The following is a 14941-nucleotide window of genomic DNA, read 5'->3' as shown; positions in this document are numbered from 1 at the left end:
TGTCTTGACCTTATCAACTCTCCTCCTGGGAGGCTGGGAGGACAAGAAGCAGGGATTTCTTGTCCTTGAAAGTCCCTCCCCTCTTACTGACCTTCAAAGAACTATATGGTTTGGAACCAACATAACTGAAGGACCACCTACTCTGTTATGAACCCATTTTACCATTATGGTAATCTCCAAAGGCCCTGGACAGGGCCTTCCCACTTGTGACACCAAAACTCTGGAACTCTGTCCCCAAGGAAATTCATCTGTTCCCTGCTATTGTTGTCTTTGGCCAGCTGGTAAAGACTTTTTTGTTTCATTTGGCATTTCTTCAGTGATCCTCCTCCCTGACCAAATGTTTTAATTGTTATTGTATCTTTGTACGTATTTTAGCTCTGTTTTTAATTGGTTTAATGATGTGTTTTAGTGGGAGAACTGGTTCTAAAATGTGATTTTATAATGTATGTTGTAATCTGTTCCCCTCTGCTTCTTGATATGCTCAAACTGCCAACTTTCTATAAGCTTTGCTCATTAAGTTAGCTGTACCCATACCTTATCAAGCTCACTGGAAAGCTTTTTGTTCTCCTCTGTCAGCAGGATCTTCTCCCGTTCATATTTCTGTTTGAACTCCGTTTCAAATTCCTCTCTTTCACTTTGGCTAAGGCATAAGGTAGAAAATACAATCAACTGACATTGTTGTGATAGTCCCGTAGCAAATTGTTCTAATTTATAAACACCTTACACTTAATCTCTTACAAGCTGTTAAAATAAAGAATAGTGGTGACAGTTAAGCCTACCTCTCTGAAATCAGAGTGACTTAAGCACATAGTTGAAAACCCACTAATTTAGAACTCTTAAATAACACATCAGAAGTCCTGTTGATGCCACCCAATCTCTTAAAGCTATGAGACAGTTTTCATGATTCCCAAACATTCACTGTTAAGGATAAATTTTCTAACTCAGTATGCTTACTCATTTAACTCTGTGCAGTTTTGAAAGTCAGCCAGGATAAAGAAAGAGTTGCCATATATGGTGCCTGAAACTGCAAAACCTTCATGCATGAAGATTCCCATTAACTTTACAAAATGGGCCTAACTATAATAAAATCTAGTACTTGAAACATCCATGCAGCAACTCAGATACAAGATGATATCTGCTTAAACCTGGGCCATGCAAATTCTACAAACATAAGACCAACAACTTGAAAAAAGCCACCACAAGTAAAAGGCAGATTGTTTTTCCAAGGAGATTTATACATCCTATCCTACCAGCACATTCTAACAAAATATATCGCTGTGTCCTGGAAAGAAACAAACAGAAAGTAGAAGCTAGAACATACACTTCCTTAAAATCTTAGGAACCAGTCTCCAAACAGAACAGCAAGAGCATTCATGTCTCTGCTTTGTTCTAAGCATAAACCATAGAGTAGAAACCTGTGGTAACCCACAACAGGACACATGGATTTGACATGCAATTATTGTTTTAAACTTGGGAATAGAAAATCTGAATGAGTTTTACACAAAAAACCCTATGTAACTGATTAAAAATGTTAATAAAATTAAGTTTTAGCAGTAAAAAAAAATGAATCGTCATCATCTAAAATCTGATGGGAGGACCCACATTTGGAGTTAGATTAAAATATAATTTTTTTAACAGATGAATTTTAAATATCTGTCCTGCCACTCTTCAAATTAAGCCTTCAAGGCAGCTCACAAGAAATAAAGCAATTACAAAAAATAAGAATACATATTCTCTTTAAAATAATAGAAAGTTTATATTAGAACAGAATAGACAGTATTGCCATAAACACATCACCCTATAAATGCTCAAGTTAATAAAAGTTCATATCTGAAAGACAGTAAAATCAGTAACAAAAGCCACATTCACAAATGGGATGCCTTGAGAAAAAAGGCCCCATTCTCCAATTACCAGCCACCTAACTTTGGGGTGGCTGGAACAGGACCTCAAAGGAAGATCTGAGGGAAAATTCATGAGAGAAAATGGTCTTCTATAGGCCTTTTTGCCCGCATACATGTTTTATAGTGAGGATAAGAAATAATGTAAACTAAAAGTTATATTGATTCAGTAGATAGAAAACACAAAATATTAAGAGTAAATAAATAAGCAAATGAAACAAAGTCTGCCCCCTCCTGTGTCATAGGTTAAACTTTACTGCACAGTAGTAGAGGTGATTATTGAACAGACAAAGATGACATTGGTTAGTAAATCACATTAAAAATAGATCATAGACATGTGTAATAGATTGTGAGGAGAAATTTTGTGGGATGAGATATATTTTACAAAATGTAACCATTTTTCTCTGAACATTTATAACTTTTGGGAAATATGCCCTACTGTTATAGATGGTCTGCGATCTTTTCCATGATGAAGTGTTCCCAGATTTTGTAAGCCAAACTGTATAGTGGGGGCCAGGGAAGCTTTCCAATAAGAAGCAGTAGATGTTTTTGCTGCTACCAGAAGGTTGATTATTAATTCACATCTGGTGTATAGATCTTTTTGAAAAACTGGAAGTCAGTGAATATCTTTGAACACTGGTGAGGTATGTCCCAATCAGCAAGTACTGTTAACAAGATAGCTGCTGCATTCTGAACCAGCTAAAGTTTTCAAATAATTTTCAAAGCCAGTTTCATGTATAATGCTTTGCAGTAATCTAACCTGGATATTAAAAGCGAAGCTGTGCAAGTCGGTGATCAGACAGGCAAAAAGAGGACTACGAGGAACATATTGCAAAAAACATAAGGACCAATAATCTTTGAATGCGTTAGAAGCAGAAAGCCAGCCACAGAGACACTGGGGATCTTGGATGATCAAGGGGTAACAGGATTACTAAAGGATCACAGGGATATGACAGAAAAGGCAACTAAAATGATTAAGGGGGTGAAATGGCTTCCCTATGAAGAAAGGTTAAAGAGGTTAGGGTTCTTTAGCTTGGAGAAATTATGACTGAGGGGTGAGATGATAGAGGTTTACAAAATTATGCATGGGAAAGAGAAATAGAGAAGAAGTATTTTTCCCCCTCACGATACAAGAACTTGTAGGCACTCAATGAAATCAATGAACAGGAGGCTTAAAAGGAAGTACTTCTTCATCCCTTGAGTAATTAACACGTGGAATTCACTGCCACAGGAAGTGCTGGTGGTTGCAAGCACAGCCAGCTTCAGGAAGGGATTAGATTTTTTTTCGCAGGAGGGGTGGGGTATAAATAAATGGAAATAAATAAAACAATTTATTAAATAATTTTCTAATAACACATCAATATCACAAGAGAGGATTAGATAAACATATGGATCAGAGGTCCATCAGTGACTGAGCTACAACGTATATTTGGAACACTATGTCTGGGACAGTGATGCTCTGTATTCTTGGTGCTTGGAGGACAACAGTGGAAGGGTTTCTGGAATCTGGCCCTGCTGGTGGACCTCCTGATGGCACCTGGGATACAGAGTGTTGGACTGGATGGGCTGTTGGCCTGATCCAACACGGCTTCTCATGTTCTTATACTGAGGATAGTGGAACAAGACTTGGAGAGATGAACTCACTTAGGCCAGCTGGGTAAAGTCTGCAATTCCTGGTAGAATCAGGTGCCTGCAAGACAACATCCTTGGTAGCTTGGGATGTCATCCCAAAGAACATGAGAAATTAATCAAGCATACCAACATTTGCAATGTGCACCAGCCTTACTTAGATATTGCTGGTCAGTAATTTGAAGTGCAGAATTTTGTGGCAGGATTGCTGTCACATAGTTAAGGTGCTGATCATTGCTGTGCCACAGATTTAAAAAAAGACGCTGATAAATTAAGACAGGTTGCAGCATGGGCAAAAAAAGGCAATATTTATCTGGTGATCAAAAGGATTGTTTAATGAAACAAAGTAAACCGGATGAGTTCTTTGATGCTTTTCTGATCTCTAACAAATTTGATGCCTTAAAGTTTAAGGCTTAAACCATGATCAGGACTGCCCAAAGTGATCTCCAGACTTGAGCCACACTTCTCCCTTTGATCCAACTAATCATGGTATTGCTAATCCTGAGGCTTGCTCTCTTGATTTACTACAGATTTTAACTTCACAAACTTTTCTGATTGCTGAAAACCTGCAAAAGATCTATAACACTATAGGGTACAGATGTCCTCAGGCAAGGTGTTCCACTAGATAGGGCAAGGGCTGAAAAGGCCCTGGCCCAAGTCAAGAACAGCCAGATCCCTCTCAGGCTGCGGGCCACCAGGAGGCTCTTATTCCCAGAGTGTAATGCTATTCCAGGGGCATTCTGAGAAAGGCAGTCCTGAAGATATGTGGGTCCCTGACCACTAAGGGCCGTGAAGGTCAGAACCAGAACTGGATCCGGTGCTCCACTGGAAGCCAGTGCAGCTCATGCAGCACAGGCTGTATGTGTGCTATCTTGGGGGGGGGGGGATGCCCCTGTTAGGACCCATGAAGTCACATTCTGGACCAGTTGGAGCTTCTGGAAATGTGCATGGGGAGGCCTGCGTTCAGCAAACTACAGTAATCTATCCTGGAAGTGACCGTCACATGGATTACTGCGGCTAGGTCAGGGCAAGATAGGTAGGGAGACAGCTGCCTAACCTGGCATAGTTGGAGAAATGTCAGCTTGGGAACCTTTGCAACCTGGGCCTCTACAGACAAGGTGGCATCCAGTATTGTGCCCAAGCTCTTGTCAGTCAGATCCAGTGATAAGGACTGGGGAGATGAGAACGCAATCTCTGCTAGCACTTCTCTCCCAGGAGGTAGCAGCTGACTACAGATGAAGGCTGCCAGGTGTCCCATGCAGGCTGGCTGCTAAGTCACATGCTTTGTGGCAGAACTAGGCCTCTGATGTGTGGAAGAAACTGCCAAAGAACACCCCCACATGGGCCAAAACATTGCCGCTGTGTATGGGGGTATGAACATGGCTGTGGTGCTGGCCATCAACAGACCCCAGGAGAGGATCATCTGCACCCCCCACATGAAATGCTGATCCCTGAATATCACTTAAGATGACTGGAAGCAGATAACAAGATCACTGGTTTCAGATCCTGATAATGTAGTTGAATTCATGGTTGAGAAATTCTTAACTAGAGATAAGGACAAGGATGAACTGTACAAACTAACATGTGACTCCAAATCTCACAATTGTATTCAAGACCCACCAATTGGTCTACAGTCTCCATGCCAACCTCCAGTAACCATACCCAGGATGGAACTTTGCAAACAACAACAACGAACAACGTAACTATTCTGCAAGAAAATCTACAATCTGTTCCTCACAGCTGGAAGCAACGCTGCTAGGCTGCAGGAACTCAATTTGCCTCCCTGGAGAGTAAGGCAGGACTTTTGCGGCCCATTTGGGTGCGCTTTGGAGGGGACGGGGCTTGGCCATAGTAACGGCTGGACCCTCTGCCCCCTAGTTTCAGTACCTCTTTGAAGCTCGGCTCAGTGGGAGTGTTTGCTAGTGCTCCAAGCCGTTCCTGGGGGTTTAGCTTGGGAAGGGCTGAGGAAGCTTTTTCCTTCGCTCCTCCTCGGGCCCCATCGGTTGAGCTTATCAGCGATCGGATCGCTGATAGGCCGAGATAGGTGCAGCCCGGAGGAGGCAGCTGTGGAGCCAGGGCCAACAGCATCAGCGCGGAGCTTGGCGCTCGCTTCCTCTTCAATCAACACAAAAAAGCGCTAACACAGCCAGTTTTAACCTAACCCCCCCCCTTCAGACCAGTTTTATTCAGCCTCCACCCCCCCCCGGTTTGATTAAACTTGTGCTGGGTGGGAGCAGGTTTGTTTTCCCTATCCATTCTTTTGTTGGGTGAGGGTTTGTTCTTCAGCCTACCTTAGGCTGGTTGGGGCTCCCCGGGGAAGAGGCGGCCATATTTGGTCCACCTTTTTGTATGCTAGGTGGCAGCCATATTGCTTCCCCTTCTTCTTCTTTGGGACAGCCATTTTAGGGGATTGTTGGAGGGAGGCCATTTTGTGGGGGATTTAGTGCAGGACAGCTTGACATAAGGGGGAAATATCAGATTCCTGGGGCTGTTCTTCTATAGTGAGTGGCTGCCTTTTGTTCGGTGCGGCTTACAAGGGCCATTTTGGTGGAGTTCTGTGTAGTCTTATTTGCCCTTGATATTGGTAAGATGTCTGGTAGGAAAGGGACGGGAAAATACAAGGGTAAGCATCCTGCTCCAAAGGCCCCGCCAAAACAGCCACCGCTGCCTTTATCCTCTTCAGATGAGGAGGGTGAAGATGAAGTTAATGCAGCTGTTATGCAAAGGCTGATGGTGCTGGAGCAAGCGTCTGGTATTCCTCCTTTGCATGGTGTAGGATCTGGAAAGGTTTCTAAGATGGCACTTCAGGCGGATAGTTTAACTAGGTTGTCTATTTTGGAGGGCAGGTCTGCCGGAAATGTTGCAGGAGGAGCCATGAGTCTTGGCGGTTCCGATGGGGGATCAGTTCCATCTCTGGGGGCTGCTGGATCTGTATCGGTGCTGATGCCTATTGGACCTATGGGTAAGGCTGGGGATACCCCACTGTCATATACCGGGCTTGTTTGGCCTTAGGGTCCTGCTGCCCCTACTGCACCTGGCATAGCTGCTGGGAGTTCTGGTGTATCTCACTCCCCAGGTGTGGGTCCTCAGACAAATTGGGCTTGGCCACAGGGTAAGTTTGGCCCCTATGGTAATTGGCCAGCTGCTGGGCAGCAGGGGTTTGCAGGTTCCTTTTCAGGAGGATGAGGCTTTCCTTCTCCCTATGGGGCGGTTCCTTTTGCTGCCCTATCTTTTGGAGACGTAGCATTACCTTTAGGTGATCATTTGTTGCCTGCAACAAAAGATAAGATCCTAAAGGGAGAGTATGTTGATATCTTCTACCTACTGTTCTGTGAGTTGGAGTAAAAAGATAAAGAGGATTTGGATGACAAAAAAAGAGACAAGTTGAAGAAGCGCAAGGTGGACTGGACTTGGGCCAATTGGCTGCCGGGGTTTTTTATATATGCTGGTGTGATTGCACGTGCCCAGCCTTGGCGTGCAGCTGCGCTTATCCAGTATATACATATCATTTATAAGGGGTACACGATGTTTAGTGGGTCTGCCTGGATTCAATATGATGAAGAATTCAAGGTGAGGGCAGCTTTGTACCCTTCCCTTCACTGGGATCACATTCACCAGCAGCTGTGGCTCCAAGTAATGTCCTGTGTGTCCAAATTTGGGTGACTGCTCGGATAGCAGCCAGGTCAGCAGGAAGTTTATTTAGTGGCCAGGTCAGCAGGAACTTCTTCATCTTCATCATCCTCTTCCCGCAGTTCTGCGGGGCAGGCGGTTCAAGCCCGCCTGCTTTGCTGGGAGTTTGGCTCTCAAGGAGTGTGTAGTAGAAAAGCTTGTCAGTTCAGGCATGAATGCCGCATGTGTGGCGGCTCTCACTCCTTTAGTAACTGCCCCAAAGCCCGACCACGTAAGAGTCAAAAGAAACAGGGCGGAGGTGGAAGTAATTACCAGGCTGGAAAAGGGGCCCAGTCCGATAAAAGTGGGATCTCTTGAGCACTGGCTGTTCAGGTATTCACGAAGGGTTGATAGTGCTAACTTGTTAAAAGGTTTCAAGTTCAGTTTTTTAATTCTTTTTCAGAGTTCCCGGGTCGCATTTTGGTCTGGGAATCTTAGTTCTGTTAAAGGTTTGGAGCATGTAGTCAAGGATAAGATTGACAAGGAGTTGGCGGAGGGCAGGATTTTGGGCCCATTTTCTAATCCCCCTGTGCCTAACCTTAGGGTTTCCTTTGGGGGTGGTGCCGAAAAAGACACCTGGTGAATTTCCTTTGATTCACCATCTCTCCTTCCCCAAAGGAAGGTCAGTTAATGATGCGATTCCTGAGCATTTATGCTCTGTTAGGTATACCAGCTTTGATCAGGCTGTGGGTGTGGTACAATGCCGCGGCAAGGGGGCAGAGTTGGCCAAATGCGATATTAAATCTGCGTTTCACCTTCTTCCTGTCCATCCGGCTGATATTGAGCTTTTAGGATTTTCCTTTGCAGGGCAATTTTACATGGACAGAGCGTTGCCAATGGGCTTCTCTGTCTCATGTGCAGCTTTTGAGTGTTTCAGAACATAGCAAAGGGACCATGTTGGAGCTAGGCACGTGCTCTGAGCTTGAGTTGTGTCCAGTTTCTGCTTTGGCTGCCTATCTGGCATTGCAGGGGAACAATGAGGGGTTTTTGTTTTGTCCACTGGCAGCCCACTGGCAAAGCATCAGTTTTGGGCTGTGACTTCTCAGGCTTTAACTAAGCTGGGGTTGTCTGGGGTGCGGTTTGGTACCCTCTCCTTTAGAATTGGGGCAGCCTCTACAGCCGCTGCCCTGGAATATCCTTCTTCCTCTATTCAGCGTCTGGGCCATTGGCAGTCATAAATCTTATGTTTGCCCTCTGCTCAGTTCTTAGCTTCATTTGTTTGTAGTTGAAATGTTATGGTTCTTTTTTCTAGTTTGACTTTTTTTTTTTTAGATGCTGTTGTTCCTGGCCAGAGGAGCCGAGTTCTCATCTGTGGACACGGCTATGTGTTTTGGACCGCACATCAGGCTCGAAGAACATCGGTCGGCTCTCAGCTGGGACTCAGCCAATATGTTACTATCAAATAGTGGGGGCGCGGGGGTCTTCAATGGCCCGGCCTGTTGCCATTATGGGAATGCGGGCCCTCCTCCTCAGATTTTAATCATTCACCTGGGAGGGAATGATCTCGGGCTGGTAAAAGGCAAGGGTCTTGTAGGCCCAAGAGGATTTTGGGTACATTAGGGAGAGATGGCCTGGGACTATTATAATTTGGTCAGCCATGATTCCCCGCCTTGTTTGGCGTAGTGCTTGGGACCCTGCAGGTATAGAGAGGGCCCGTTATAAAGCTAACAAAGCAATTAGGAAGGCATTGGATGGAGGGTTGGGTCACTTTTTGCCCCACCCAGATATTTCTACGGAATTTCCTGACCTCTACAGAAGGGATGGGGTGCATCTCTCAGAAAAAGGTAACATGCTTTTCTTCAGAGATCTCTGGCAAGGGCTGTGGGACTTGGCTTTAGTAGTGGCAGGATTTTACTGGGTTTATGGTACTATGCGGCTAGGGGAAGACCAGAAAGCATCCCCCTTTTGGGGAATTAGGGGTCTGGTAGGATCAACCTTTGGGTTTCCATGACCTGGGGTGGGTGAATGCAGACCGTCCTGGAGGCTCGACTAGAGGGTGCCTTCCATTGAGAGGTGCATCTGGTGGTTGGGCCCTTTGGGGTGTGCTTCCTTGCTGGGCCGGCCTGGTGAGAGCTGTGCCACACAGCTCCGGCTGGGGGCTGGGTCTCTCGCCCACTAATGGCAGGGGAGCGGTCTGTTGAGACCCCTGGCCCTGACCAGGTTGCAGTTCTAGTTGCCCTTGCCATTTTCATTATTATATTTAATAAAGCGGCCCTTACGTATGCCAATACCTTGTGTCCAACTCTTCATTCCGACTTGAGGGGCAATCTGTTCCTCGCAGCTGGCAGCAATGCTGCTAGGCTGCAGGAACTCAATTTGCCTCCCTGGAGAGTAAGGGAGAACTTTTGCGGCCCGTTTGGGCATGCTTTGGAGGGGGCGGGGCTTGGCCGTAGAAATGGCCAGACCCTCCGCCCCCTAGTTTCAGTACCTCTTTGGAGCTCGGCCCTTCCGCCCGTCCTGTTTGTTATGTAGGCAAGTGCTGGTCGCCTCATAGTTGGGGGGCCGGGTAGGAATTTTTTACTCCCCAGCTGATTGGCTATTTGCTGGGTTGTTTTTTCGCCTACCCTGCATACAAGATCAGAGGATTGTGGATTTGGCTATGGGGAGGTGCCGTTAAATAGATTGGTCACTTTAGTTTGTCAGGTTTTTACTGGATTTATGGTACTATGCGGCTAGGGGAGGACCGGAAAGCATCCCCCTTTTGGGGAGTTAGGGGTCTGGCAGGATCAACCTTTGGGTTTCCGTGACCCGGAGTGGGTGAATGCAGACCGTTCTGGAGGCTCGACTAGAGGGTGCCTTCCATTGCGATGTGCGTCTGGTGGCTGGGCCCTATGGGGCGTGTGCCTCTTTGTTGGGTCGGCCTGGCGGGAGCTGAAATACAGCATAGCAATATGTATGTTTTACCAGTCATCATCTGAAGCTTAATCCTTCATTTTATTAGTGTGGTATATTAATCAATGCTGTTTAAACTCTCTATAATCCAACACTACCCTATCTCTCTCCTAAACCAACAGATTACATGCAGATGATGAACAATTAGCTGAAAAGCCTCCCCTTCCCAATTGCAACATTAAGTGTCAAGCGCTGGATAACAGGTAAAGGCAGTCCGCTGTGCAGGCACCAGTCATTTCCAACTCTGAGGCGATGTTGCATCACAACATTTTCATGGCAGACTTTTTACAGGGTGTTTTGCCATTGCCTTCCCCAGTCATCTACACTCCCCCCCCCCCCAGCAAGCTGGATACTCATTTTACTGACCTCAGAAGGATGGAAGGCTGAGTCAACTTTGAGCCAGCTACCTGAATCCAGCTTCCACCGGGATATAACTCAGGTCGTGAGCAGAGAACTTGGCCTGCAGTACTGCTCCCCCCTCCCCACCTTCCTTCCTTCTTTCCTTCCTTCCTTCCTTCCCTCCCTCCTTCCCTTTAATTAAGAATGTGGCTTCATTTTCTATCCATTTAGTACTTTTTCTCCTGCTAGAACTGGTTGTTTCATTCCACTTGTCTAAAATTAAGCCCTAATTTACATTTGTTATAAATGATCATACAATGGGTAAAGATTCAATGTGAGGTTTTATATTAACCACTTTGGTGATAGCTTGAGAATGTTAATGTGTTCAATTGGTGATGGCTCTCCTGAAAGAAAAGGGGTGAAGAATGGTATACAGGAGAAAACCAGAGGGGAAAACTGATAGCCATAGTACTGTTTCAGAACCAAAAGAGCACTTAACCACAGCAAAGACAAAATGCAGCAAAAGGAAAGCAAAATGTAGCGAAACCCCCTTACCCTGAACACTTCTCACCTACCCATATATTTTAATTTAACAGTGAACCTATGTTCATATATCAGGCTGGTGTTCTGTTTTGGAGGAGAGAGAGACTTTTTAAATTTTTGGAAGAATGGCCTTCAAAATAATTTGTCTCACACAGCCAAGAGAGGCTGCACAAAACCAATCAGTAGCCTCTTTACATTTCTCTGCCTTTAAACAGGAACTAATATTCTGCTAGCTCTCCTTTGAAATATCAGTACACGTCAGCATACATTATATCATGTAAAACAACATTTTAATTTGAATTTTAAGCTGAACAGGAAAAAGTTTTAACCAGGGGTGGCCAAACTTACTTAACATAACAGCCACTGTCCCATCCAGACGTGGCCAGGACTTGGCAAGCTGCCCTCCCCCCCTCTAAAGCAGTGAAGGGGCCTGCAACCGATGCCACGCCAAATGCCCCACTCCCAATCCCCAGGTCCGATGCTCACCTTAATCGGGGGGGAGCTGAGGGGGACCCCTGCCTGCCCAGCCGCCGAAGGAAGAACCCTGCCACCCAGGGCCCACCGCCCAAGGTCCGGGTCAGGCGATGCCCCGCTTGCGGGTAAGAAGATGACACACCACACTGAAGGCCGAGCCGCAGGGAAGCAGCGCGCCACTGCCGAGCACAAGCTGCCTGGAGGAGGGGCGGGGGCTGCTTCCTGAACTGCAGCAGTCCCTGCTGCTGCATCAAGTGCTAGTAGGCAGCCACAGGGGAGCCCTTCCACGGTCTGGAGCCAGCTGACAGCATCTGGGCAGCCTCACCCCGGTGTCTGCGATTAAGAAGGGGTCGGGGCCAAGGAGGGAGGGGAGGTGGCAGAAATGGGCGGGGTCAGTTGGGGAACTAAAAAGAGGGCCAGGAAGGAGGTCGAGGAGGAGACAGGTGAATGAGACAGAGAGGCTGCCAAGCACAGAGAGAGACAAAGGGAGCCTCCATCATCGAGCGGGGGGAAGAAAAATCAAAAAGGTGAAGCAACCCGACCCCCTCCCCTTCTGAGACCTCTGGCCAAGCAAAGAGGCCACTAGGGGCATGAGAGGGGCGACGGCGACACCAGGGCTACCTTAGGGTATCAAGGGGGAGCTTGACAGTCACACAGAATGAACGTCAAATGTTTGAGAGCCACAAGACATGAATATCAGATGGTTGAGAGAGGAAGGAAGGAAGGAAGGAAGGAAGGAAGGAAGGAAGGAAGGAAGGAAGGAAGGAAGGAAGGAAGGAAGGAAGGAAGGAAGGAAGGAAGGAAGGAAGGAAGGAAGGAAGATGGGGAGGGGGAAGGGAAGGAGAGGTGGAAAGAAAACAATTTTAACTTTCAATGCATTCTCAAAGTTGCTGGCTAGCTTGGCTTGGAGACGTGATTTAAAGAGATAATTAGTGGGTAGGAGTTAGTTAATGTTATTAGTTAGGCTTTTAGGAACAGGATAGACAAGATTAGCGGTTTATTCTTTTGTCAAGTTGAAGCGTATTGGGTATTGACTGGTGGTCTAGTACTGTGGTTGCCACTCAGTGTTACATCTTGACTGGTCTGAGGTTCCTACGGAGACCATTGGTATGAGATGACTGAGTTGGGGATGCCGGTGCTCCTGGGAAGGGGAAAGTACAGTGGTGGGAACAGGCGTTCATATAAGGGAAGGAGGCCAAGATGCCAGAATACTCGACCCCCTCCCAGCCTGTGTCCCATCCCAATGGTTGCAAGCAGTGGGGCCAAGTTAAAACATCTGCCTCCGACATTGGTGTTGTGCAACACCAGGTCCATTAATAATAAAACCTCTGTCCTGCGAGATTTCTTGCTAGAACAGAATATGGATCCGGCTTGCATGACTGAGACCTGGGTGTGAGATGGGAGACAGCGATGTTCATCCGGGAGGCTTACTCCTTCCGGGCACTCCTGGCCCCAAGGATCACCGGTGTTGAATGTACTGGTCTGGTGGTTGAGGCGCAAGAGAGTTTGGCTATTTGCCTGGTGTACTGACTGCCCGCTGCACCGGTCAACGCCCTGCCGGCCCTTGTGGAGACCATAGTAGGCTGGGTGTTGGAGCACCCTAGACTTTTGGTCTTGGGTGACTTCAATGTCCATGCCGATGATGTGGGCTCCACATTGGTGTCGGATCTAGTGTCATCCATGGCGGCGCTGGGACTCTTTCAATATGTAACAACTCCCACCCACTGGGCTGGTCACATTCTGGATTTGATCTTTGCAGCGGGAATGACAGTGGACCACATTACTGCTGATGCAGTGCCATGGTCAGACCACTATGCCCTGAAGGCCCGTTTGAATATTCTGCTCCAACCCTGTTTGGGCGGTGGGTGTATTTTAGCCCGCCCGTGGAGCCAAATGGACCCTATGCGGTTCCAGATGGCTCTTTGGGATCCTTGGCCCCATGGAGATTCTCTAGATGAGCTTGTGGAGACCTGGCATAACAGGCTCATCACGGCCATTGATGAGATCACTCCCAGGAGCCCTCTGCGCCCCCATACGAAGCTGGCGCCCTGGTATGCCGGGACTACGGCAGATGAAATGGAGGGTCAGACGGCTAGAGAGGCAGTGGCAGCGGGCGCGCGACGAAGTGACAAGAACAGCTTATAGGTTATATATGAGAATCTATGAGGTGGCAGTCAAGGCCGTTAAGAAAATATATCTTTCAACCATGATTGCAACCATGATCTGCAAACTCGCGCCCAGCACAATTATTTAGGACGATTTGGTCTTTAACTACCCTACCATAGGGTATTCCAAATGCTAGAGAATTGGATATCGGCTGTGAGGGATTTGTGAGTTTTTTCGCAGATAAAGTCTTGTCATTCCGCTGTGACCTCCCTGCCACTTTGGAAACAGTAAATGGACTCGAGGCTCCGTGCACATCTTCTAGTCAAGTTTTGGATTCTTTCACTCCACTCAGCCTGGAGGAAGTTGACAGAATTCTCTCCACCATGTGCCTAACCACCTGTAGGTTGAACCCATGCCCCTCTTGGCTAATAAAAGCCAGCTGAGAGGAGCTATGGGTTCCCCTAAGGGAAATTGTCAACAGGTCCCTTCTTGAAGGAACCTTCCCTCAATCTCTTAAAGAGACTGTGGTTTGCCACCTCCTAAAAAAGCCATCTTTAGACCTGGATGAATTGGCTGACCTTGAAGTGGCTCTCCTCCTTTCTCCAGGGTCAGGGACAGAGGGTGGCACTAGGAGATGAACTATCCTGATGACACCCACTTATTTGTGGTGTGCTGCAGGGAGCGGTTCTTTCTCCAATGTTATTCAACATCTACATGCGCCCCCTCGCCCAGATTGCCCAGAGGTATGGGCTGGGTTGTCACCAGTATGCAGATGACACCCAGCTCTATCTGCTGATGGGCGGCCAGTCTGGCTCCACCCTAGAAGATCTGTCTACAGAATTGCAAGCTGTAGCAGGGTGGCTCAGGCTGAGTGGATTGAAATTAAATCCGACGAAGACGGAGGTCCTGTATCTGAGTCGCCGTGGTTCGGGGCCAGAAGTCTGTTTACCGACCTTCGATGGAGCGCAGCTCACGCTGGCGCCCAAGGTTAAAAGCCTAGGGGTGCTCTTGGATTCTTCTTTAACAATGGAGGCCCAAGTAGCTGCCACTGCCAGGTCAGCCTTTTACCATCTATGGATGGCAAGGTAGTTGGTCCCCTTTCTCGAACGCGATGACTTGGCAACAGTGATCCATGCTATAGTCACCTAGAGACTGGATTACTGTAATGCTCTCTACATGGGGCTGCGCTTGTCCCAAATCCGGCAACTCCAGCTAGTGCAGAATGCTGCAGCCAGGATGTTAATGGGAGTTCCTTTACGGGAACACATTCAGCCTGTGCTGAAAGTGCTGCACTGGCTATCGATAATGTACTGGATTTGCCTCAAGGTGCTGGTTATTACCTTTAAAGCCCTATATGGCCAGGATCCTGCATACCTTAGGGACTGCCTTTC

General features: G+C 47.1%; 1 protein-coding gene across 11 annotated transcripts in view; it reads right to left on the bottom strand.

Moving 5' to 3' along the window:
* CDC42BPA (CDC42 binding protein kinase alpha) overlaps window positions 1–14941 on the bottom strand; it is a 324619-nt gene that overhangs the window by 97331 nt on the left and 212347 nt on the right. For all 11 annotated transcript variants that reach the window (XM_060245772.1, XM_060245688.1, XM_060245715.1 and 8 more), the window contains exon 16: window positions 535–640. In XM_060245772.1, coding sequence (XP_060101755.1) covers window positions 535–640 — 106 coding nt within the window. The remainder of the gene's footprint in view (window positions 1–534; window positions 641–14941) is intronic.

The sequence above is a fragment of the Heteronotia binoei genome, chromosome 1 (assembly GCF_032191835.1).
Source record: "Heteronotia binoei isolate CCM8104 ecotype False Entrance Well chromosome 1, APGP_CSIRO_Hbin_v1, whole genome shotgun sequence".
NCBI classification, from domain to species: Eukaryota; Metazoa; Chordata; class Lepidosauria; order Squamata; family Gekkonidae; genus Heteronotia; species Heteronotia binoei.
This window is presented reverse-complemented; position numbering and strand designations above follow the sequence as displayed.